This window comes from Leucoraja erinacea, chromosome 11 (assembly GCF_028641065.1).
Source record: "Leucoraja erinacea ecotype New England chromosome 11, Leri_hhj_1, whole genome shotgun sequence".
NCBI classification, from domain to species: Eukaryota; Metazoa; Chordata; class Chondrichthyes; order Rajiformes; family Rajidae; genus Leucoraja; species Leucoraja erinaceus.
The window spans coordinates 46995476-47020773 of NC_073387.1; the positions used below are offsets into that span (position 1 = coordinate 46995476).

Here is a 25298-nt window from a genome sequence, read left to right on the forward strand (position 1 = left end):
CTTAGGGCTAGCGGAATCAAGGGGTATGGGGGAGAAGGCAGGAACGGGGTACTAATTGTGGATGATCGGCCATTATCACATTGAATGGCGGTGAAGGGCCGAATGGCCTACTCCTGCACCAATTGTTTATGTCTATATGTATCTATGTAAAACCTACACGGTAACAGGGAGAATGTATAAAATCCATATAGACAGCATCCTTTATCAGGATCGAAACCAGGTATTCGGCGCTGTAAGGCAGCAAATCACCCACTGCACCACTATGCCCCCCCTCCCAATATTGAGCAAACTGATAGACATCCAACTTTAAAATGTCATCATGAAATTTCAAAACATACTTCACAGAATGAACCACCAATTACAGGCAAAAGCATTGACTTTATTAAAGGAATTCTAACAGTACACAAATTGTTATGCTGTGTGGACTCAAACCTGTTCAAATCTTCCCACTGCGTGTATGTAAAATAAAGCTCGAGACAGATTTGCATATTTAAAAATGCTAAATCTTTATCAGCACCAAAGCAATTTGTACTGCCAGAACATTGAGATCAAAAGTGAAAGACAGTGAAGAATACCAGAAGGCAATGGCCAGATTTTAATTAGGATATGGTCAATCCCATTTATAAACCTAACTCTGAACCCGGACCAGCTCTAAATTAAGGAAGTTATTTTTTGTAGGGTCTGGGGGAGGTAAAGAGAATGGTGCAGATGAGCTGAAGGTGCTTTAGGAAAACAACTGCCCAATGGCCTATTTTTTTTCCCAGGTTTCCTTTTTCTTGGAAAAGAGCTAACTTTACAAGAGTCGAATGTTTCATCCAGTTTATCAACCACCACTTTTACATCAGCACTCATGTCCTATTCAGCATTAGCCTGATAAATGGGGGGTCGCTAGAGAAATGGAGAACATCTTGTGATGCACAAACATGGAACATAGAACAGTACCGTTTTCTGTAGACAATTCTTGTTTAAAAGTTACTAACTCCCTCCTCAACAATTTTGCCAATGGTAGCTTTAAAAAAAAAAACACTAATTTCTTATCATACACTAAACAGATGTAAAATAATGACAAAAATACAATTTGAACAAGTACGATGAATTAATATGCACATAATGCAGGATTTACCAATTTATACTGTCGTGAGGTTTCACTGCCAATACTGCTGCTATCACAAGCAGATCAAGCTACAATAACAGCAAATCGCCATACAAGTTAGTGAGAGTTTCATGTGGCTTTATAAAGACCTAGCACCTGAAGGAAACATCTTATGCCGAGTTCCTGCCTGCAGCATTCATCTACTGTGGAAAATATCACGTGACGGGAATGCCCAAATCCTCGTTCTCTATCACCGATATGGTTCAGGGCAGCACACAGGGAGAAACACCACCTGTAGGTCCCTCTCTAGGCTGAGCACCATACTTCGTCAGTCCATCTCGAGGTTTAAATCCTGTGACTTACTGCCCAATAACGCTGTGGAAACTCCTTCAGCAGAAGGATAGCAGCAGTTCGAGACAACACTTTACCATCAAGGGAATTAGGGACGGGCTATAAATGTCGGCCTTGCCAATGACACCTAGATCTCCCCCCCCCCCCCCCAAAAAAAAATAATAGTTACATTACCTGTATTATGAAGATTTTCTCCATTTTTTTGTTTGCGCTGCTCTTTAATGAAATGTCAAAGTGACGAGCAGATGAAGTATAGTTGCAGATGAAATTAACAGAAGCATGCCTGATAACAATCCACAATCCTAAACTACATTTGTGTAAATAGCTTGATATCAGAGAGGCATTGCCAAGAGAAAAATTCTAGCTTATTTGATACATAATACAAACCAGGCTGTTGTCCAGTCAACTTAAGACAGAGAGGAACTTGACAAATTATTTTAATGCTCTCTTGCAGCATCTATTGTTAGGAATAGATAGGCAAGAATGAATTAAAATATGCAATGTTTTAATGCATGCAAATTTGTAGGTGGTCTCCAACCCTACAGCAACAGAAATACTTGCAGTTATGGAAGTATGGGCCTGCTGCAATGACTACATGCTGCACTACAAACTGTATCCTTAGGTTCACCAGCACATTCCCTAGTATTAAGGATTAGTAATGCCTATAGTCGTCCAACAAAGACATCTTCATTCGTTATGTAAAAGCTCACTACAATGCCTGCTGGACTAAAGAGTTCTACATACTATGATACATCTCCAAGCTTGTGAATATATAATACAAAATGTAAGACTCCTCCCAACACTAGATGTAATAAACGTCATCTATAAGATGACAAATGGAAATGCTTTTCTACAGGCAGCTCAATGTTTCAAAAAACAATGTTCAGAACAGGCTTGCATTTTGCTGCATTTCTGAGAAAATTACCATATTCATTTTGGCAAATGCAAGAAATAATGTTCCAAATGGAGAAACCTCACAGCTGATCAGAATCCCATTTGATAGTTAATTTCCCTGGAATTGTAATAAAAAAATCAATTTTCATAAGATGCTAACATAATTGAAAAAAACATGTTATTAGCATCATCATACTAAAGATCTACTTTTACTGCCCATAATTAACCACCTAAAATGTATATACAGCTCATTCAATACAGTTGGACTTCACAGCAAAGCAATATGTTGAAGCATTCTGATTTAAAGTATCACAAAAGTTCTAATGTTATTCATCAACAGTATTTAACATTAACAGCTGCATTGAGCAGATGGCAATACACTATAAATACCACTGAAAGTATTAGTATGGCAAAGCAATCAACGATTGGTCATAAAATCTTAAAGATTGCCATTTGAGTTGTTCTTATTGTTCTTCCAGTAATCTTTCACAGTGTCCAGTTAAATAAGGTTTCACCCCACTGGTTTTCCACAGCCCTGTTGATCATATTTCACTGTTAAGATACAGACGAGATTGGATTATGAGGAGAGCCCATCTGGGTAAGAACTTTGTCCAGCCACTGTAGTGGACCATGAAGATGAATTTCTATCCAACATGGTGTACTGGTTACATCTTGGCGGTGGTATTCTGCACCCCAACCCTGTAGAAATGAGGAACAATACAAAAAAAAAATTACTGGACTGACAAAAGGATGTTATTGGTCCCGGAGGACAAATTAGTTATAAACAAAATGCAGAGAGCTTTGACACTTTTTGTGCAACTTTTAGGATTCAGATTAGAAGCAACTCTGATATGCTTGTCAACAAAATTTGCACCCCTAGACTATTTGCTTCACAGACCACAAAACTCTTGAGTTTAAGATGCACCTAGTTTTTTTTTGTAAGTACCAGGCACCAAGGCAAAAACAGTCAATTCAACCACTTAGCAAACAAATCTACCTGCAAATAATTCCATGTCCCCCCCGTCCCCCCCACCAATTATTTTAGTGAGCAACTAGCTATCAACCAATTAGTGCATTATAAAAGATCAAGATCCTTTGCAGTTGGGAGGTGAAACCCGACTTAAATTTTACCCTTTGCAAAGTACTCAATGTTCCTCCAATTACATTGTGATCGTCTACTAAAAAACGTTGAGAAGTTAGTTTCAAAGTCAAAAGCTTTAAACTATATTTCACGTGTTTTTTCCTCACCTTAACAAAACTCATGCGAATGGTGCACATCTTGGTCAGTTCATAAACTGCTTCAAAGCCATGATTGACAGACTGAGCTAAAAGCTGAGCAAACTCTTGGTTGTTGAATATCTTCAGGCTGCAACCACTTGGGATTTTACAGACGGTGGTCGGATGGAAGCCGTGGTGATAGTTGCAATTTCTACTCTGTACAAAAATGCTGCTGTCACTTAGACATTCGGCATAGACTTCACCTCCCACATAGTACAAGTGGACACCTACAAAATAATGTGATATTTATTATAGCAGTCATTACCAGCGTGTACACATAAATTCTCAGTTTCATGAGCGAGAGGAGCAGGGGCAAAGGTACGAGTGAAAGTTAGGTGGGAGGGGGTGGAGAATGAAAAGAAGAAAAGACAAGACAAAGGAAAAGACAGGATATTTCTCTCAAAGGGTAGATTGATTAGTTCTATGTTCAATTGTTCCTATATTTCAGGAAATTACAATTTGAGGATTTAATTTTGCAATTTGTTTGGACTGCCATTATTTATAACCATATAACAATTACAGCACGGAAACAGGCCATCTCGGCCCTTCGAGCCCATGCCGAACACCTAGTTTCACCTAGTCCCATCTACCTGCACTCAGACCATAACCCTACATTCCTTTCCCATCCATATACTTATCCAATTTATTTTTAAATGATAAAATCGAACCTGCCTCCCTACCACTCTCTGAGTAAAAAAGTTCCCCCTCATGTTACCCCTAAACTTTTGTCCCTTAATTCTCAAATCATGTCCTCTTGGTTGAATTTTCCCTACTCTCAATGGAAAAAGCTTATCCACGTCAACTCTGTCTATCCCTCTCATAATTTTAAAGACCTCTATCAAGTCCCTCCTTAACCTTCTGCGCTCCAAAGCTTTAATTACCTTTATGCCAGTGAATATGGAACTAAATGCACCTAGAAACTTCAGTGCCTGGGAACAAACCTGGTACATGAGAACAACTTATTTTAAAAGCCAATAACCAAAGGATATTACATTAAGAACTACCTCGGGGCATTTTTATATCACTTGACTTCAGTTGCTTCATAAATTACCATACACCTCTGTCATTAAAGTCAGAAATAGGGTTATTAGCTGATCATTCTGTTGTGTTCCGCTTCATTTATAACAACAATTTATTTTTAATGAAGGCATTTTAATTCAATATATCTACGACCAATGATTTTACTGTGAAAGAAAGATGAATATGAATGCATAAGAGTTATTTATTCTAAACTTCTGAAGCAAGCAATGCCACTTTGACCTCAACATCCTCATCCTCCTCGACCTGAGCGCAGCCTTCGATACAGTGAACCACAACATCCTGCTCACCAGCCTCAAAGACCTCGGCATTGAAGGCTCTGCACTCAGCTGGCTCCGTTCCTACCTTTCCAACAGATCCCACTTCATCTCTCTCCACAACCACACCTCTGCTACAGCCACAGTCACTCAAGGCGTTCCCCAAGGCTCCGTACTCGACCCCCTCCTCTTCATCATCTACATCCTCGCCCTTGGTCAGATACTCCGCCACTTCAACCTGGACTTCCACTGTTACGCCGATGACACCCAGGTCTACCTCGGCACCAAATCCCCCCACACCCCCCCCCCCCCTCTCCCATATCAACTCCTGTTTGTCAGCTATAAAAACCTGGATGCAACATAACTTCCTCAAACTCAACAGCGATAAGACAGAATTCCTCCTCATAGGCTCCAAAGCCACACTCAGCAAAATCAATAACCCCACTCTCACAATCGACGGCACCACTGTCTCCCCATCTCCCCAGGCCCGCAACCTTGGCGTGATCTTTGATTCCACCCTCTCCCTTGAGCCTCACATCCGCCATGTCATTAAAACCTCCTTCTTTCATCTCCGCAACATCGCCAAACTCAGACTCTCTCTCACACCTCCCGCTGCTGAAAGACTCATCCATGCCTTCATCTCCTCCCGACTGGACTATTGCAACTCACTTCTCCTTGGCATCAGCTCCACCTACATCAACCGACTCCAACTGGTCCAGAACGCAGCCGCCCGACTCATCACCCACACCAAATCCTGGCATCACATCACTTCAGTCCTCAAACAACTTCACTGGCTTCCCATCTCCCACCGGATTACCTACAAAATCCTGATCCTCACCTACAAAGTCCTCCACCATCTGCCCCCCCCCCCATATCTCACTGACCTCCTCTCCCCCTACCAACCCTCACGGTCCCTCAGATCCACATCAGCCGGTCTCCTCTCCATCCACAAGTCCAACCTCCGCAGTTTTAGGGACAGAGCCTTCTCCAGGGCAGCTCCCAGGCTCTGGAACTCCCTCCCCCAACTGATCCGCAATTCTGTGTCCCCTACCATCTTTCATTCCCGCCTCAAGACCCATCTCTTCACCTCTGCCTATCCTTAGCCCCACGTCCCCCTCCCTTTTCATCTGTGCATTAATTGCCTCATATTGTGTTTTGAATTGTATTCTGTCTTTACTTTGTGTACTAGTCATGTCTCTACTATTTATTTCATTCCCCTTACATGTTTTTCCTCTACCTGCTAAATTTTTGTAAGGTGTCCTTGAGACTCTTGAAAGGCGCCCATAAATAAAATTTATTATTATTATTATTATTATTTGCCATCTAAATTGTTCTGACAGACAAATTTGAAGGTAGCCATTTGTTTTTCACGCATTCCCACATCACTTCAAATATTTATGGTGGCGTTGCCTTGCAAAGAGCAAACATAAGAAAACAGCCATTTTTTGCTCTTTCATTCGTGAGGTATTTAGTTTAGTTTATTTTAGAGATACAGCGCGGAAACAGGCCCTTCGTCCCATCGGGTCTGCGCCGACCAGCGATCCCCGCATATTAACACTATCCTACACACTCGGGACAATTTTTACATTAACCAAGCCAATTAACCCACAAACCTGTACTTCTTTGGTGTGTGGGAGGAAACTGAAGATCTTGGAGAAAACCCACGCAGGTCATGGAGAGAGCGTACAAACAGTACCCGTAGTCGGGATCGAAGCCGGGTCTCCGGCGCTGCATTCACTATCTGGCTGCAACTCTATCACTGCGCCCCCGTGCCGCCCAAAAAAGTCTTAAACTATAATTTTCTGCAATAAGCATCAAACCAAATGCACAATAGGTGATGTATACAAATGGCCAAATGATAATTTTAAGCTCTCAATCAGGAACTAAGAACAATTCCGACCTTTCACAACACGTTGATCCTGTACTGGTCCAGCTAGTTTGAAAATGAATCATACCTTTACCAATGTGCCGCCTGGTGTTCTCAATGGTGGAGTTGCGGTTTACATTGGAAAGAAGGCCAAGACAGAACCTGTTTTTGTTGTTGGATGGATCGGTAAATCCATCCACTAAAACACTGGTAGAGGAAGCATGGAAGGCCTCTCCAACTCGATTATTTAGCTCATAGTAAACAATGGAACACCAGTGCTTTGGTTCCTCATAAGCAACAGGTTGCACATCTGAAATAAACCAAGGAGCAGCAGATTAAAATGGACATATTTTGCATCACGTGTAAACATTTATTCTTCTCACCACCTCTTCCCACTCAATGAAACTTACTGCCAATGAGCCAGTTTCCTATAACGTAGTATTGTCTCTCATTAAGATACTCGCACAGTGCTGTTTTGTAGGGAATATCAGGATTTAGACATAGTAACAACAATAGGATGATATGCAACTTGGAGAGCAATCCGCAGCCGATGGGGCTCTCATTTTTACTTTTAAGTTTCAGTTACCACAAGTTTCGGAGATGCTGTGAGAGTGGGATGGATAAGTAATTGCAGTGCATTTTACAGATACATTGCAGTCACTGCATCTGTACTTGAGGGACTGAAGATCTGGAGTGGTGAACACTGATTAGTTTTGGATGTCAATCTTCTTGAAGGCGGGCTGGAAGTGTATTTATCCAGACAGCTACAAGACATTCAATCTAACTTGCACCTCGCAGAAGGTGGAAAGGCCTGGGTATCAAGGGGCGAGTCACACAGCAGGATATCCAGCCTGTGTGCTGCTCTTATAGTCATGGTACTCGTGTTCTGTTCCAGTCAAATTTCTGGTTAATATAGTCCCATTGTGTAGCTGCCAGTATGACCTCAGGGCAGTATTGCCATTTATTGTTGAAATTTCAACTGTTTATGCCAATCTATTCAAAAAATTGTTCAGTTAAAGTTAAGTCTCAATGCAGACTAGAAAAATGCAGAATTAAAAAAAATGAACAAGAGATAGCTTAAAATTTACCCGAGATTTATAATTTACTGACTTTAGCCTTTGAAGATGAAATGGGTGTACCAGATAAAATAAGTGGAAATATTTTTGAAGTATAGTTACTCCTCTAATTATCATAAGTATAATAAACTATATACATCAAACCTGTGGGTATGAAGTGCTTTAAACTTTTGAGAACATTTTAATCTACACTATCTATTGTCTATTGGCAATTTAAAAAACTCTTTGGAATATTGCACATTTATATTAGAGGGTCTATTGAACAAAATAATTCTAAAGATATTTTTACATTTGTAATAAAAGATTAATAGACAAACTATTTAGCTCATCATATCAACGCTAGCTCTACAATCACGCTCGTCCCACACACCTGCCTTGTCTCTTCCAAGGGTCCAGCAAACTTATTTTCTAATATTTTTACAAATTCTTTTGAACACCAGAAGTAAATCTGTTAAGAGGGATCTTGGTAAATTGTTTCCTTAAAGTGGAATCGCAGGTAGGTCAGGTGGTGAAAAGGCTTTAGGCATGCTTGCCTTCAGTCACGGAATTGAGTATACAAGATGGGACATTGGAGTTGGCTGCACTTGGTTGATTGTATTCAGGGGTGATCTTATAGAGGTATAACAGTTCATTACCAATCCCCTTTTCATGTCACTTAACCAATTTTCCATGCATGCTGCAAACGACATTTTATTGCCTTTGTGTAGGCAGCATTATGCAACTCTAAGAAGTACTTGTGAAAGCCCATTGATATCATATCAACGACAGTATATGCTACATTGTCAAAAAGCTACCAAAGGAAGTTAAACCCAGTTTGCCTTGTACAAATCCATGCAGGCATTCATTCCCCCAATCAATCCACACTTGTTCAATTACCATATATCCCCAATAAGAGTTTCAAAAACTGCCCAACAAACAATTAACTGGCTGTAACTGTTGAGATTTTCCTTTCACCCCATTTGAACAGGGATTTACCAAATGTAATTATACAGCCCTTGAGCACTATACGCATATCTTTAAATGAGCAGAAGATTATGAACAATCCCTTCATAATTCTCACCCCTACCTTTAGAATCTGCACGCTGGTTGCTTCTTTCACGACAGATGTTGCTTGACCTGCAAGCCTGGTAACAGAAGGTGTTGTAGAATGACCCACTCCTAAAAAGTACCTTTTTAGATAGAGTTGCGGAGCTAGCTGCAAGTCAAGTGCAAACTTGGGTTGAGCACTACACTGACTGCCAACACTTCTTCTATGGTGACTAGCAGGCGGCGTGCCATTTGTACAGGTCCAAGGAGCCCTATCATTCCTCTGTTTATTAACAAAATACACACGCCCACCTACTGCTCCCCAGCTCACATCCTTTGTAATGATACTACAGAGAAATTTGAATGAATCATCTGTAACATTAATATTCAACTCCAATTTACTTTCTGTAAACATTTACCACATTGCAATGCACAACACAATTAATACGATTCTAAAGGTCTCAGCATTCGCGTGACAGGTTTCTATTTTACATATTGTGCAATACAAACATGTTAACAATCTACAGTTCTGATGTAAATTTGAACACATCAACCAATTGTTCAATAGCACCAATGTAAGCCTCGGTTTTGGAATCTTACCTCTCGCAGAGATAATAGGAAGATTAGGAATGCTAGTCATCATGACATTCCCTGTATCCATAGGTTGCGTACTATCTTGATTTAACTGCTCTTCTGGTGGCATGTAAGCAGGTGGAGGGGTGTCAGCTGTTCGTAGGAGAACAAGTTAGAATTAAGACCATACCAAGAGTTCAAAATGAGCATTAGGATCACTCGTCATAACCCAGTGATTGATCAAATCTACTTGCATATGAAATCTTTGTTGTAAACATACGTGACAGTCTAGCCATCAGCATCACTGATAATCTTCAAAAAGAAAAATCAAAGTTATTTGGCCAGATTATTGACTTGGAATTTGAAACTGAAATGTCCAAGCACCAAAATATCCAAAGCCACAGAAGATTCACTTGTGAATTGTAACAAAAGTTTACACTCTTGTAAAAACTGAAGACAAAGAACGCAGGACATAAGTTTTAGGGAATTGATAAAGACCAAATAGAGGAAAAATGTTATATTTTGTTCCAGGAAATTACAATTTGAGGATTTAATCTTGCAATTTGTTTGGACTGCCATTATTTAATTACCTTTATGCCAGTGAATATATATGGAACTAAAATCACCTAGAAACCTCAATATCTGGGAACAAACCTGGTACATGAGAACAACTTATTTTAAAAGCCAACAACCAGAGTATATTATATTACAGGTGCACAACCTTTTATCCGAAAGCCTTGGGACCAGATACTTTTCGTAATTCGGAATTTTTCGGCTTTCGGATTGGAAGATTTTTAGCGTAGATTTTAACGGCTGGCTCAGTGGTAGAGTGCTCGGCTCATATCCGCAAGGTCGCGGGTTTGCGCCTCAATCCCGGCAGTTACTCGATCGCGAGTTTGAGTCTTCAATGTAGTTTTTTCTTGCAGAATAGGGGAGAATAGGGAGGGTTAGGCTGGGATCATTCTCTGCGAGATGATCTTAGTGCGGGAAACAAGTGTAGGAGAGGTGTACTGACTGTATGGGCAGAACTTTGGAAGTGATTGCCCACCATTCTCAAAAGCCGCTGTGTCTCCCTGTCCCTACAACTCCAGAGGAATCCGCTCCCCGATGGGCCGCTACGGCGACAAGTGGCAGTTCGCCCACAGCCCGAGCTGTGCCACCCCAAGAACAAGACGTACCTTGCACACCATCAGCTTCTGCCCCTGCCCGCGTGTTCCTCTGGAGTTGGAGCGGGGCTGGGCTGGAGTTGCTGATCTGGGATCTCCGTGCTTGCAGTGGGCCTGGGGGTCGGTGTCCCGATGAGGGGGCACAGCTCGGGCTGTGGGCGAACTGCCACGTCGCCGTAGCGGCCCATCGGGGAGCGGCTTCTGGTGGTCCTGACGTCTCTCAGCTCCTGTCCAGGGGGGTGGCCGGAGACGTCAGGACCAACAGGAACCCACTCCCCGATGCGCCGCTACAGCGACAAGTGGCAGTTCGCCCACAGCCCGAGCTGCGCCCCCTCATCCGCAACCCGGGTTCCTCTGGAGTTGGAGCGGGGCTGGGCTATAGTTGCTGCTGGCTGTGAGTCTCTGGGATCTCCGTGCTTGCAGTCGGTGTTCCGTTGGTCCTGATGTCTCCGGCCACCCCCCTGGACAGGAGCTGACAGGACGTCTCCGTTACCCCCATGTACAGGACGTCTCAGCTCCTGTACAAGGTGGTGGCCGGAGACATCACAGCTCGAGCTGCGCCCCCTCATCCGCAACCCCAAGAACAAGACGTACCTTGCACACCATCAGCTTATGTCCCTACGGGGAGCGTGTTCCTCTGGAGTTGGAATGGGGCTGGGCTGCTGCTGGCTGTGGGTCTCTGGGATCTCCGTGCTTGCAGTGGGCCTAGGGGTCGGTGTCCCGTTGTTCCTGACGTCTCCGGTGACTGGCACTGACCTGCTGGCATCGCCGACCTGAAGACAGTGCAAAGCCCCCGCACCGGTGCAATGGGCGGGGAGCTGGAGAGGGGAGGGAAGGGGTCACACACATGGCCGGGAAGCAGAGGGGTGTAGGTGGGGTGAAACTGAAGGGAGCGACAATCTGCTGCTGCCTGCCTGCAGAGTTAAAATGTTCCCACGCAAGACTCACGATACACTGTATACACTGTATATCGTGAGTCTACCGTGGGAACTTTTTAACTCAGCGGGCAGGCAGCAGCAGATTGTCAATTATTAACCCTCCCGCGCAATATACCCTCACCTTCTCTTTTATGAATGGGGATTTAGTTCCCCTTTCTTCGAGGACCGACCGAGGTTCCGCTGTCACCTCTGCGGGCCGCCCTCGGTGAACGTCTTCAAGGACCTTTCTTCAAGGACCGAAAAATTGTCCGCTATTCGGAGCTTTTCGTTATTTGGATGTTCGGATAAAAGGTTGTGCACCTGTAGTAACTTCCTAGGGAGCATTTTTTTTAAATATCACTTTACTTCTTCTCGACTTCAGTTGCTTCATAAAATGACCACACACCTCTGTCATTATAGTCAGAAATAGGGTTATTAGCTGATCATACTGTTGTGTTCTGCTTCAATCATACATTTCTCAGATAATGATGCACATCCATGGAGAAACTGTCAAAATGTAAACAATATGGATGCTTAGGGTGATAAGGAGATATTTTCATTGCAATTGCCTTTGACTTTCCCTAGCAAGAACACACATAACATCCACTATCAACATTCCATGTCCACTGTCAAACAAACTCAATGGACCAGAAAGTGCCATGGTTACTGATGTGAATCTAATGCTGTGTTTTCTTAAGCAAACAGCTCAACTCCCAGCTCAAACATCTTCACCATTTGATGTTACAAGTCAGAACCCAATGAAATAGTCATAGAACGTTGAACCTCCAGAACAGCCGCAAAGTTATTTTAAGTTTAAATGTTGGTATGGAAACCTACAACCAAAAATCAGAAAAATGCTGATAAATTAAACATGTTGGTCACAAAAACAAATGAGAAAAAATTGTCAAATGTGGCAATGCTGAATTTAAACATCTGACAACAGGAAGAAAAAGTGTGTAGTGCCTAATTCTATTGAATGAAGGTAAACTAACAATCTTTTACAAACCAGCAATTTTTAAGCTGCAGGAATTGTAAGCCGCATACATTATTCCACCTTCGATATTATATATAAATTATAATCATTACATTTGCATTTGTTAACAAACAATTATTTTAAATTGAATAATAATAGTAAAACACACATTTCATGAGCTTCAATCTATTTTCAAATACCATGATGCCTGGAAAAATACTGAAAACATTTCTCAATAGTTTCAAGCTTCAAAGGCATTTGAAATTCAATTGTTAGTCATAAGCAGTTCCAGCTATTAACAAGGCTGGTGTGATACAAGTTTAATATTGGGTTGTATATATTTAAAAATAAAAATAACTATATGCAAACTATTCAGAGAGAATCCATAATGTCTTTCGTACCTCTATCAACATTGACTTTTCTGTATATCGCACATAAATTAACTGCAAAGTTTAAAGAATTGCTATTCCATAACAGATTTTGTGAGGAATATATTACAAGAGTACATGCAAAATCGTATTACCTGGCAGCTGGAAAGGACTACTTGGCCCAGAACTGGCAGGAGAGCTGGGATAGGTGCTGCTGGCTGGTGATGGAGGATATGGGCTATTTGGTGAAATTGGAAATGGATTATTATTCGGTTGCTGGAAAGAATCTGGAAACGTTGCATTGTGTGGCATATGGGGTTCGTTGTGACTCAAATTCCGAAACTGGACAAGGAGGCTGTGTTGTGGGTTAAACTCACTATGTCTTGGAACCAAAACTGGAGGCAAAACTGGAACACAAAAACAATGAGATAGACATCTTAATAATCAAGTGCTGACTGTAGTAAAAAGTTTGATTTATCCAAGAAAAATGAACATTTGACTACGGATTGGACTTCAATTTTAAATAATTAAATACAAAATTCCAAGTCATTTGGTCTTCTGTAAATTCTTTATTATATTTAACAATAAAAATCAGTGATCAAACCAGATATGATGAAACTCACTTAAAATGTAAAGTTGTCACTTTGCCACTAACTCTGCTTTTCCTCTACTTCCACAGATGTAGACTAATCCAAACATAGCATGTTATTTACAGAGATAAAATAAGATTTAATATTGCAAATCAAGGGAAAAAATGTGTAAATGCAAAAATGTGTTTGATTAAACTGCAGCGTGTTTAAAAACAGCATTAAGAAAGAAGCACGTGGATGGAGTTTATCTGGCAACACAAGGAACTGCAGATACTGGAATGCATTATGGTATAATTTTTCAGCAGTGCACATTTAAGCATTATTCAATAAAACAGTATTCTTTAAGTATATTGGCGCACATTTTTTGTCCGCACTGTTCAGAAGCACATCTTCTCTTACCTCCACCAAACAATATGCAGCAGTATTTAGATAGAACATTCTATTTCCTTTCAAAAGTTATAGATTAACAGAATACCATCAATTTCAAACATGTCTCTGCAAGAATTGAAATGCCATAGATTTGCTGAGAGTACACAAAGGACAGCTTTAAAAGCCTTTGTTGAAATATTGCAACAGTGTTTTTACATCAGCATAATATTTCAAGTGGCTGTGTGCACTTGAATAACATGGTCTGTACATATTAGTTGACCTTGCAGAGGATGCAATATCTGATTTACAATAAAGATGTTTTTCAATAATAATTTCTCAAAAAAATAAAGGAAGACATATTACATACTAATTGTAAAGAGGACTTTTAACTAAAAGATTTCCATTGTTGGTCTGCTATGCAGACAGCCATTCCCAAAAATCGACACACCATTAAAACAAGTGCTGCTTTTTAACTTATGTTGAAGTGTTTCTGCTTGATCGTCATAACAGTACTGTGCATTATTAATTAATGTGCGCCCTACATGCAGTTATTTATTGGTGAGGAAAAAAATGTAGATTTCAATGTTAAAAATTAAATTGCTTAACCTACTCAATTTCATAAACTACGGCCGATTTAAAAATAAAAAGATTTGAGCTTAGACACAAAATGTTGGAGTAACTCAGGCAGCATCTGCAGTAATGTCTACCTTTGATTTAAACCAGCATCTGCAGTTCTTTCCTACAAAGGTTGGAGCTTAATGGTCACAGTTACCAAAGATATCACAGTGCCAAGATCCAGATCTCAGGAAAAACCCAATACTGCAGACTGAAACAGAACACATTTTCCAGCAACACAGAGATAAGCTGCTGACCCACAGTGCATCTAGATGTGACAGCCTGCAAGCGATTCTTCAATATACAAAGAAACTAAGTTGACCAGAAAGCAATCAGACAGATTACTTTCTTCAGATACTTTAATAGATCTTTTGGCAAGGAAAAAATGGCTTGGAGATTTCACCTGTTTCAATAAATCATTGCATTTAACTCCCAGAACAAGAGACCATTGAGCTTTGTTTCAGACAAACAATTTAAAAATGTATAATGTTCCCTGCATCATTACATGCTAATAGGTTATTCAGCTCATCAATCTATCCACTTCCCCCTCTAAATGTTCTCTACAATTTATTCTTCCCACCCAGCAGGAAAGGCCTCAAGCCTGCTCATCCATTCACTTAGGGCATGGCTGATCAATTACCTTTGCTCCACTTTCCAGCACTAACCCAATATCAATGACCCCTCAGTAACTAAGCTTCTAAAACTCTTTTGCAGAGAATTCCATTGATTCACTATCCACTAGGTGAAGAGATTTCTTGGCTTAGTCCTGAATAACCACCTGAATATTGAAACTGTGACTCAGTTTCACACACTTCAGCCAGGGAAACCGCATCCTACATTTATTAATCCAATCTAAGCCTTGCAAGATTAGTTTTTCAATGGTATTACCTTTCCTTCTTTGTTACCAGTCTGATTAAAGTCTCCTTGCAGAACAATTCCCTCATCCCAAACACCCCTACTACCAACTCCAAAGAACATCAGTAATTCATCAGGTAAACTTGTTATATTTTCTCTCTTAATAAATGGATCCTTCCATAGGTGGGGAGACCAAAACATCGAAGCAGACTAATGCATCTAATGTATTTCCCCATTTCCTAAAGCCAAATCACAAATTCAATTTTACTTTTTCCACTTTATCATGGTGCCATAGGGTGTTGCAACTTCAGATGGAGAATGAGAGACTGACATAATTAAACTGAAGAGACTTGTTCCACAGTTTTATCCCACAGTGTTCTAAAGATTTGGGAAAATTTTCAAAAGCTACCATTGGTCCTCCAGTATCAACACTTAGTGGCTATGCTAAGGTCCAATTTCAGACCATGGGTATCATCACCGTCAACCCCAATCAGATGTTCAGAAACACGCACTCTTTTCCTGAGTGTCCATTTTTTTATTTAAAAGAATTTTGTAGAATTATCCCACTCTAACATGGCCCCCCCAAGTTATAATTTCATTCCACTGCAAATAACCATAGTTTCATTTCAAACCTATAATATCACAATTACAAATAAATATATACATCAAAGGCCATGTGGCTGAGAACATACCTGGACTTTCCACTCGCTTATAATGATACGGATTGATGCAGACCTCCTTTTGTTTAGATCCAAATGGAAATTCACAGATATCTAATGGCTTCAACTCATGGTGACTTTGAAGATCTGGCCAGCGCCATACACGGCAATAAATAACGTGCGGCAAGCCTTTCCTGTGCGATACCTGAAGACGGCCATCTAAAGATCGTGGGATGGTGACACATTTGCTGGGCTGACCAGGACTGCTCAATGCTTTCTCCAAATCTTCCATGGCTCCCTTTTTCTTCTTCAACTTTTTTACCAGAGCATCAACTGCTTTTTCTGCCCATTTCTCCTCTTCATCCCCTTGTTTCCAGCCCAAAAGCCGTTTTACAGCTGGGCTGGTAAAGGAGAATAGGCTTGCCATCGTCATTGTGAAAAGATTAAATGGTATCAAAATACACTAGAAAAGTTTCCAAGGCTGTGAGCAGTAATAAACCAATTAAAATGGAGACTTTGTTTTTTCTTCAATTCTATGCGGTGAAGAAATATTCTTTCTTTGACCTCTACGATTATCTCTTATCTAATTTACAAAATTGAAATCTGGCATCCACGTCTTGGCTTCTACAGCAAACACGACCTGGGATGAAAAAGAAAACATCTGTAAGAATTTATGAAAAAAGACATATTCTGCTTTAGGAACTGAGCCACATTTGTAACTAAATAGTTCAAAATTCTGGAAAGCTAGTAAAGGGAAGGTCATTTAGGACTATGATGAGAAAAATAATTGGTTAGCAGCAAGTGGGTAAACAAGCAAGTAAAATCAAGGTACCACTCAACCGGATTATTGATCTATTTTATTCTCAGGCTCTTGATTTTCCAAAGCAAGTAAAATCAAGAGAGATCAATAATCTGGTTGAGTGGTACCAGGATAATCTTGTGCTCAAAGTTAGCAAGACAAAACAGCTGATTATTGACTTCAGGAAGGAAAAGCTAAGGAACATGATCACAGTGAATGGGGGTGCTGGCTCAAAGGGCCAAATGGCTTACTGCTGCACCTATAGTCCATTGAACCATGCACCCATTGTCATCAGTGATGGAGAGGAGCAACTGCTTCAAATAGCTGGACATGCACATCTCTAATGATCCATTCCTTGCCCAACGTATTGATGCTATCACAAAGAAAGTCCATTAACACCTCCACTTCCTCAGAGGTTTGATGAGTTTCAGCATTTCCTAACTACAGGTGCTCCCCGATTTACGATGCTTCGACTTGCGATATTTCGACTTTACGATCGGAAAACGCTCGGCAACGGCAGCAAGCCGCACGTCACTTCCAGTCACGTCATCGCAATGTGTTAAATACGTTTTCGACTTGCGATATTTTTGGTTTAAGATGGGGTTATCGGAACGTAACCCCATCGTAGGTCGAGGAGCAGCTGTACTATCTTTACATAAGGGTTGTGCTGCTGCAGGAAATAATTATATTGTTCCATTTTGGAACATAATAAAATGCTCTTGACTCGAAATTTTACAGGTGAACTGTGGAGCACATACTGTCTAATTATGTTGTGCCCTGATTTAGAAATTCGAAGGTCCAAGCATGAAAGAGGCTGTAGAAAGTGCTGCATACATCCCTGTCCATCTTGGGTAATGACCTTTAAGGTGTCCACAGAAGGCGCAGCCTCAAAAAGGCAGATACTACCTCATCTATATTGCCATCAGGAAGATGGCACAAGAGCCTAAGAACCATTACTGCTATATCCAAGAATGGCTTCTTTCCATCAACCATGGGATTAACCTTGAGCCACATTGAGCAACCCTAATAACCATCAACTTGCCTCAGCATGACTACTTTGTACCACGAAGAACTACAACAAGAATTATTATGGTTTGGTTTACCTCATAATTGATCATTTAGTGTTTTTATTTGTTGTGTATTTGCGGTTAATGTGCCTGTAAAGCTGCAGTAAGCAAGAATTCTGGTCCTGGTGCACATGACAATAAAATACTTGACTCCGCAAAATTGATGTAAACTTGGTTTTCCTTCTCAAGTAGTTGTATCTATGTTATGGATTCCTCTGCATCACTACAGATACATTCCCCTTGCAACACAGGGCTATATCAGAAAGTTATATCAGACAACACAACAATGGCATTCAATAAAGAAACATATGCTATATCATCAATATGCAATGCAGAACAAAATTATATACAATTCTTCTTATGCAGGAATACAACCTTCTGAAAAGTGAAGAATCCATCGTCATTCCTAATCCATCTTTGAACAATTAGCTTTCCTAACTTCATACAATAAGAAGTGCTTTAAAATTATTCCTTGGAGAAAAAGAAAAGCTGACCTTGAACTACCTGGCCTCCAAAGATGTTAGTCATAACCAATTGCAATAAATTATCTGGATCATTATTTTTAAAAGAAGAAAATCTGAAGCCTCACTTCCTCCAATGACTAATGCCATTTCACAATTTTGTTTTCAAAAAGCAAGCAACTGGAATCCCAAGGCCATCATGAATCTCTCAAGCAGTGATATCTCTCGAAATCAGGAGGCAGCTCAATTGTCAGCGAAGCATCACTCCCTGACGAAGGGGTAGGATGGGGACCCACAATCCCCATATCAACGATGGTGGAAAGGATCACGAACTTCAAATTCCTGGGCGTGCATATTTTCGAAGAACTTTCCTGGTCCCAGCACACTGATGACCAGATTACTGCAATCTTAATTTCCCATGCCAACTCCATGCCAGGAAGATTTTTGTGGCAGCATCCTCCCCTTTTAAATGTTTCTTGTTGATCATAATTCTATGTTTGCAGATAAAAATAAAATGTGGTTCAGAAATAGGATGTGACTGTCACTCAATTTCTTTCCCTCAGGTCACTCTTTCAATACAGTATTCACATCTATGTTGATGTATGCAATTAAACAGACTAATAACCAAATGCTATGAAATGGATTATACAATTCATTAACTAGTTATCGTGACAATAAAGAAACAAAGTTAGTTGGAAATTTCTGAAATTAGGTAAACCTATTTATTCATCACATTAATTCATCACATGTCAAGGACGACTCTCTCTAACTTCTACAAGTGCACAGTAGAGAGTATGCTGACCGGTTGCTTGGTTCGGCAAACTGAGCGCCCTGGAGAGGAAAAGACTACAAAAAGTAGTAAACACTGCCCAGTCCATCATCGGCTCTGACCTTCCTTCCATTGAGGGGATTTATCACAGTCACTGCCTCAAAAAGGCTGGCAGTATCATCAAAGACCCGCAACATCCTGGCCACACACTCATGTCCCTGCTACCTTCAGGTAGAAGGTACAGGAGCCTGAAGACTGCAACAACCAGGTTCAGGAATAGCTACTTCCCCACAGCCATCAGGCTATTAAACCTGGCTCGGACAAAACTTTGATTATTAATAAACCAATTATCTGTTATTTGCACTTTATCATTTTATTTATTCATGTGTGTATATATTTATATTACGGTATATGGACACATTCATCTGTTTTGTAGTAAATGCCTACTATGTTCTGTGTGCTGAAGCAAAGCAAGAATTTCATTGTCCTATCAGGGACACATGGCAATAAACTCACTTGAACTTGAAATACGTTGAATATTTCACAATGGATGTGCTCTTCTGAACAGATTTTCAAGAAACAATTAGTGGTACATACCCAAACAGCACTAGTTTAAATAGATTGTGTGGTGATGAGACAGAAGCATTGTGCTGTGCCATTGCGTTAAGAAGCAATGGCAATATCTGATCCAGATTCCCACATGAACGACTGCATAAGCAAGTATGAACAATTAAAACTGGCAGAAAGTACATATGAAACTTGGCAAGAGGATGTCTACTAAAATATGTTTCCTTTGTTGTTGCAAGACTGACAGGGATTGTTTCGACTCAAATAATTATCATGAATTTACATCCTTGTTTTTCCCCAGAACAAGAGCGTGCGATAATGTTCCAAACCACAGCTGTGTTACTTGATGAACTAGGATCTTGCTATTTTCAGAATTTCACACCTTCTTAGAAATCTAGTTACATCAACAAATATAAAATATTTAACATACCATGGCTGATCTTTGAAGTTGGCCAGAATTCAGTAGCACAAATAATTTTCCTCAAGTTCTCTCCTTTACCAGAAAGACTCAAAATTGAACAAGTCTTTCACATTTCTAGTATGCTTCAAATAAGTAAGTGGCTGCCCAAACATTGATTTTGTCACTATTAATAAAATTACACACGACAAGGTCTCACAAATGAAAGTTTTAAAGATGTTAAGAATCATGAGAATCCTTATTCAAAACAGGTACAAGAAAATCATACATATAACTAAAAATACGATCAAGAATAATTAACAAATTTAAACATCATACATATAACCAACATATTAAATTTGTTTGAATAAGTAACAAAGAAGAAACTGTGTCATAATCATTTGGATTTTCCAAAAAGGCTTTATTAAGATACAGAATAACCACAAAACAGGAACACTAGTAGAATCTAGCTGGCAAGTGGAAATTTGGTGATGTGAGCATTATTATGCAAAGAGGTGAACCATCCTGAACCAGTCCCAGAGTTCCAACATATTGCAGTCCCTTCACCTTCCCACGTTTACTTTTTCCAGATGTATGAGGCCCAAAACCGAGCATCACCACACACCCAAAGAGGCATTCCAGAAGGTGGAGCTTGCTCTGGCCAGTGTATTGCTACTTTCATACCCTGAAGTTGTAACACAATAACATCCTGACAGCTGGCCAACATTTCAGAAACTTAAATGTGCAGAGTAGGTCGGAAATCGGAAGGAGTGATGGGAAAGGTAGTTGTTAGCACCAGCAAGACTCAAAGGAATGCACAGGCAGGGAGAGGTGAAGGAATATCATCAACCTGATGGGTTGAAGTGTGTTATTTTAATAAAAGGAGAAAGCAGATGAACCTCGAGCCTACATCAGTGTTGAGCTACAAGATACAAGATACATTTAATTGTCATTTGGACCCCTTGAGGTCCAAACGAAATGCCGTTTCTGCAGCCATACATTACAAACAAATAGACCCAAGACACAACACAATTTACATAAACATCCATCACATTGCTGTGATGGAAGGCCAAATAAACTTATCTCTCCACTGCACTCTCCCCCCCCCGATGTCAGAGTCAAAGTCAAAGCCCCCGGCTGGCGATGGCGATTGTCCCGCGGCCATTAAAGCCACGCCGGGTGGTGCGAGGTCGCACACCGGGTCTTGGTGTTAGAGCCCCCGGCATGCGCTCGCAGAGTCCCGCGGCCATTCCAAGCCGCGCGGGGCGGTGATGTTGAGGTCATTACGGAAACATGGTTGCGAAAGGGGCACGACTGACTGCTCAAATATTCCAGGCTTTCGATGCTTCAGATGTGATCGAGACGGAGCCAAAAGAGGTGAAGGAGTTGCATTACAGATCAGGGAGACTGTCACTTCGACACTCAGGACTCACTGGAGGGTACTGGTGCCATATTGTTCTATAGAGCAGAAACAAGGAACAGTAGATGCTGGTTTATACCAAAGATAGACACAAAGTGCTGGAATTATTAGTGGGTCAGGCTGCATCTCTCGAGAAAAAGGATAACTGACGTCTGAAGAAGGGTTCCGACCCAAAATGTCACCCATCCTTTTTTCTGGAGATGCTGCCTGACCCACTCAGTTGTTCCAGCACTTTGTGTCCATACTGTTCTATGTTCTATTTTATTTAAGGGAGTAAAGCCAAACATTTGTCTGTGCCTAACATTTTTTTTTAAACTGGGCTGGCCATTGAGAAATGGAATGTTAAGTCCATCTAAACCCTTTAATCAAATTACTGTTCCATCTCTGGCGAAGAAGTCCAGTGATGGAAAGCACAGTCACATGCAATATTATCTAACCTCTCTCAGTCAGTGTGTTTGTATCAGGGACATTGTGAGGCAGCAGTTTCCTGTATTACAGCCCAGGTCAGCATGACTCAGTTGATATTCTTCTGATAGAATGCCTGTAAATGGGGTACCAGACCAGAGGGTGGGTGAACAGAGGGAGTGGTGGGGAAGGAAGGGGTAGGGTGTATAAAGCACAAATCGCAAAAAATAGGTTAACACTTCCTGACCAGCGTGTATCCTTTCATCAGCACGAGTGCTGATTAAATAAATAACGAAATGTTGAAGAACAGGAGTTATACTACTATTGCATACTGTGGACAAGTCTGACATTCTTAATGAAAAGGAGATAGATGGTTTCACTTGCAAGGCGACTGGAACTAGAGGTCATTAACCGAAAAGTCACTAATAATTAGGGAAACTCCTTTACCCAGAAATTGGTACAAGGAAAAGCTGATGCAATTTGCATGGATAGACAATAGACAATAGGTGCAGGAATAGGCCATTTGGCCCTTCGAGCCATTCAATGTGATCATGGCTGATCATCCCCAATCAGTACCCCGTTCCTGCCTTCTCCCCATATCCCCTGACTCCGCTATTTTTAAGAGCCCTATCTAGCTCTCTCTTGATAATTCAAAAGGAAGCCAGATAAATACACGGTTAAACATGAAGGAGAAACAAATAGAGCTGAGATTAGATAAACGATAGGATGTGGGCCACACGTGAGTTGTGAAGCTGAATGGCACAATTCCACTTTTTATACATCATGCTGTCAGCACTGTATAGTATATAATCAGTTTCTGCTGGGCTGTTAATGAAGAAGTACAAATGCAGGCCCAGGAACCAGAAAATTCACCAACATGAGGTCTAAATAGACCAAAAAAGCTTTTGATTAACATTCTTTCAAGGGCTGTGCTAAAATATCACTGAAGTTTGCAGCAAGCTCAATATGTCTTAGGGTACACAATGTTACTGGAGCCATGTCTCACGTGTACATGTTAAAATAAGTAGATCTACCATGTAATAGAAAAAAAATCACATGTGGTTAAAGTGTACATTTTGGTTTCACCATGTAGAAATTACAGCTGTGTTTATACATAGTCCACTCATTTCAGGGCACCATAATGTTTGGGACACATGGCTTCACAGGTGTTTGTAATTGCTCAAGTGTGCAATTGCCTCCTAATGCAGGTATAAGAGAGCTCTTAGCATCTAGTCTTTTCTCCAGCCTTTCCATCACCTTTGGAAACTTTTATTGCTGCTTATCAACATGAGGACCAAAGTTGTGCCAATGAAAGTCAAAGGAGCTATTATGAGACTGAGAAACAAAAATAAAACTGTTAGAGACATCAGCCAAACCTTAGGATTACTAAAATCAACTGTTTGGAACATCATTAAGAAGAAAGAGAGTACTAGTGAGCTTACTAATCACAAAAGGGCTGGCAGGGCAAGGAAGACCTCCACAGCTGATGGCATAATTCTCTCTATAATAAAGAAAATTCCGCAAACATCTGTCCGACAGATCAAAAACAGTGGTCGGGTGTGGATTTGTCAATGACCACTGTCCGCAGAAGACTTCATGAACAGAAATATAGAAGTTACACTGCAAGATGCAAACCACTGGGTAGCTGTGAAAATAGGGTGACCAGGTTAAAGTTTGCCAAGAAGTACTAAAAAGCGCAACCACAGTTCTGGAAAAAGGTCTTGTGGACAGATGAGATGAAGGTTAACTTATATCAGAGTGATGGCAAAGAGCAAACTATGGAGGAGAGAAGGAACTGCCCAAGACCCAAAGCATACCACCTCATCTGTCAAACAAGATGGTGGGGATGTTATGGCCTGGGCATGTATGGCTGCTGAAGGTACTGGCTCACTTATTTTCATGGATGATACAACTGCTGATGGTAGTAGCATAATTAATTCTGAAGTGTATAGACATATCCTATCTGCTCAAGTTCAAACAAATGCCTCAAAACTCATTGGCCGGCAGTTCATTCCACAGCAAGACCATGTTCCCTAAAGCAACAAAGGAGCTTTTCCAAAGCTAAAAAATGGTCACTTCTTGCGTGGCCAAGTCAATCACCCCATCTGAACCCAATGGAGCACTTTATATGCTGAAGAGAAAATTGAGGGGGACTTGCCCCCAAAACTAGCACAAGTTAAAGATGGCAGAGCATCACCAGAGAAGACACCCAGCAACTGGTGATGTCCAGGAATCGCAGACTTCAAGCAGTCCTTGCAGGCAAGGATATGCAACAAAACATTAAACATGGCTACTTTTATTTACATGACATTGCTGTGTCCCAAACATTAAGGAGTCCTGAAATGGGGCGACATGTATAAACACTGCTGTGATTTCCACATGCTGAAACCAAAATGTATAAAAATGGCAGGTACACAAAAAAGCTGGAGAAACTCAGCGGGTGCAGCAGCATCTATGGAGCGAAGGAAATAGGCAACGTTTCGGGCCGAAACCCTTCTATATATGTATAAAAATGGCCTTTATCAAAATCTGACTATGTGCACTTTAACCACATGTGATTTTTTTTCTATTACAAATCTCAAATTGTGGAGTACAGGGGCAAATAAATTAATGATGGGTCTTTGTCCCAAACATTATGGAGGGCACTGTATGTACTTGAGAGTATTTATATAAATAAGGACGTTTCATTCCTGCGTGAACACTAAGCCTGCAACTGCGGCCCAGAGACATTTAAAATTATGAATCTTGTAAAAGAGGATATTTTAAGTATAGCCTACGATAATATGACAGAATATTGATGCATGCTGAGAAATAATGTGCACTGCACATACTCAAAACAGGATCTAGATATTAGAATTCCATTACTGGGAAAAGGTTACATAAATTCAAAAAGTTTGTAACTACCATATCAAAAATCATGTGGACAAAAAAAATGTATAATTAGGGACTATATTTACAATTAAATTAATTTGACAAAACATAACCAAACCAGAAACAGGAAATGAAATTATACATGGAAGTGAACAGCATAAGTATTTTAAAGGAACACTGACAATAAAAATTAGAACAATACTACGCTGACAAATTCGTAAGAAAGTTCTATAAAAAAATGGTCCATAAGAAATTGATTTCTCCGAGCTATACTGCATTGTTAAAACATTTTGCACATTCTGGAAACCTATTAATTAATCCTTTTCGCACAGAAGGGCCAAATATGCAGTAGAATCTCAGCAAACAATAAACTAAACAGCCAAAAGAATCTTACATCAATGATAATTAACATATTGCCATTAATTCCCAGATGACACGATTCCAAAATGGGATTGAGGATTAGACACAAAATGCTGGAGTAACTCAGCAGGACAGGCAGCATCTCTGGAGAGAAGGAATGGGTGACATTTCAGGTCGAGACCCTTCTTCCGAGTTGGAGTGGGGATTGCTAGGTAAT

General features: G+C 40.6%; 1 protein-coding gene across 1 annotated transcript; it reads right to left on the reverse strand.

The window, feature by feature from the left end:
- Nucleotides 1-358: 358 nt before the first annotated feature.
- Nucleotides 359-21903, reverse strand: smad5 (SMAD family member 5). The gene is made up of 7 exons (XM_055643177.1): nt 21883-21903; nt 15999-16605; nt 13033-13284; nt 9481-9606; nt 6867-7088; nt 3587-3843; nt 359-3037 (listed from the first exon to the last, which is right to left on the reverse strand). Exons 2-7 carry the CDS (start codon nt 16396-16398, stop codon nt 2894-2896), a joined length of 1401 nt encoding a protein of 466 aa, XP_055499152.1. The 5' UTR covers nt 16399-16605; nt 21883-21903; the 3' UTR covers nt 359-2893.
- Between the last annotated feature and the right edge of the window lie 3395 nt (nt 21904-25298).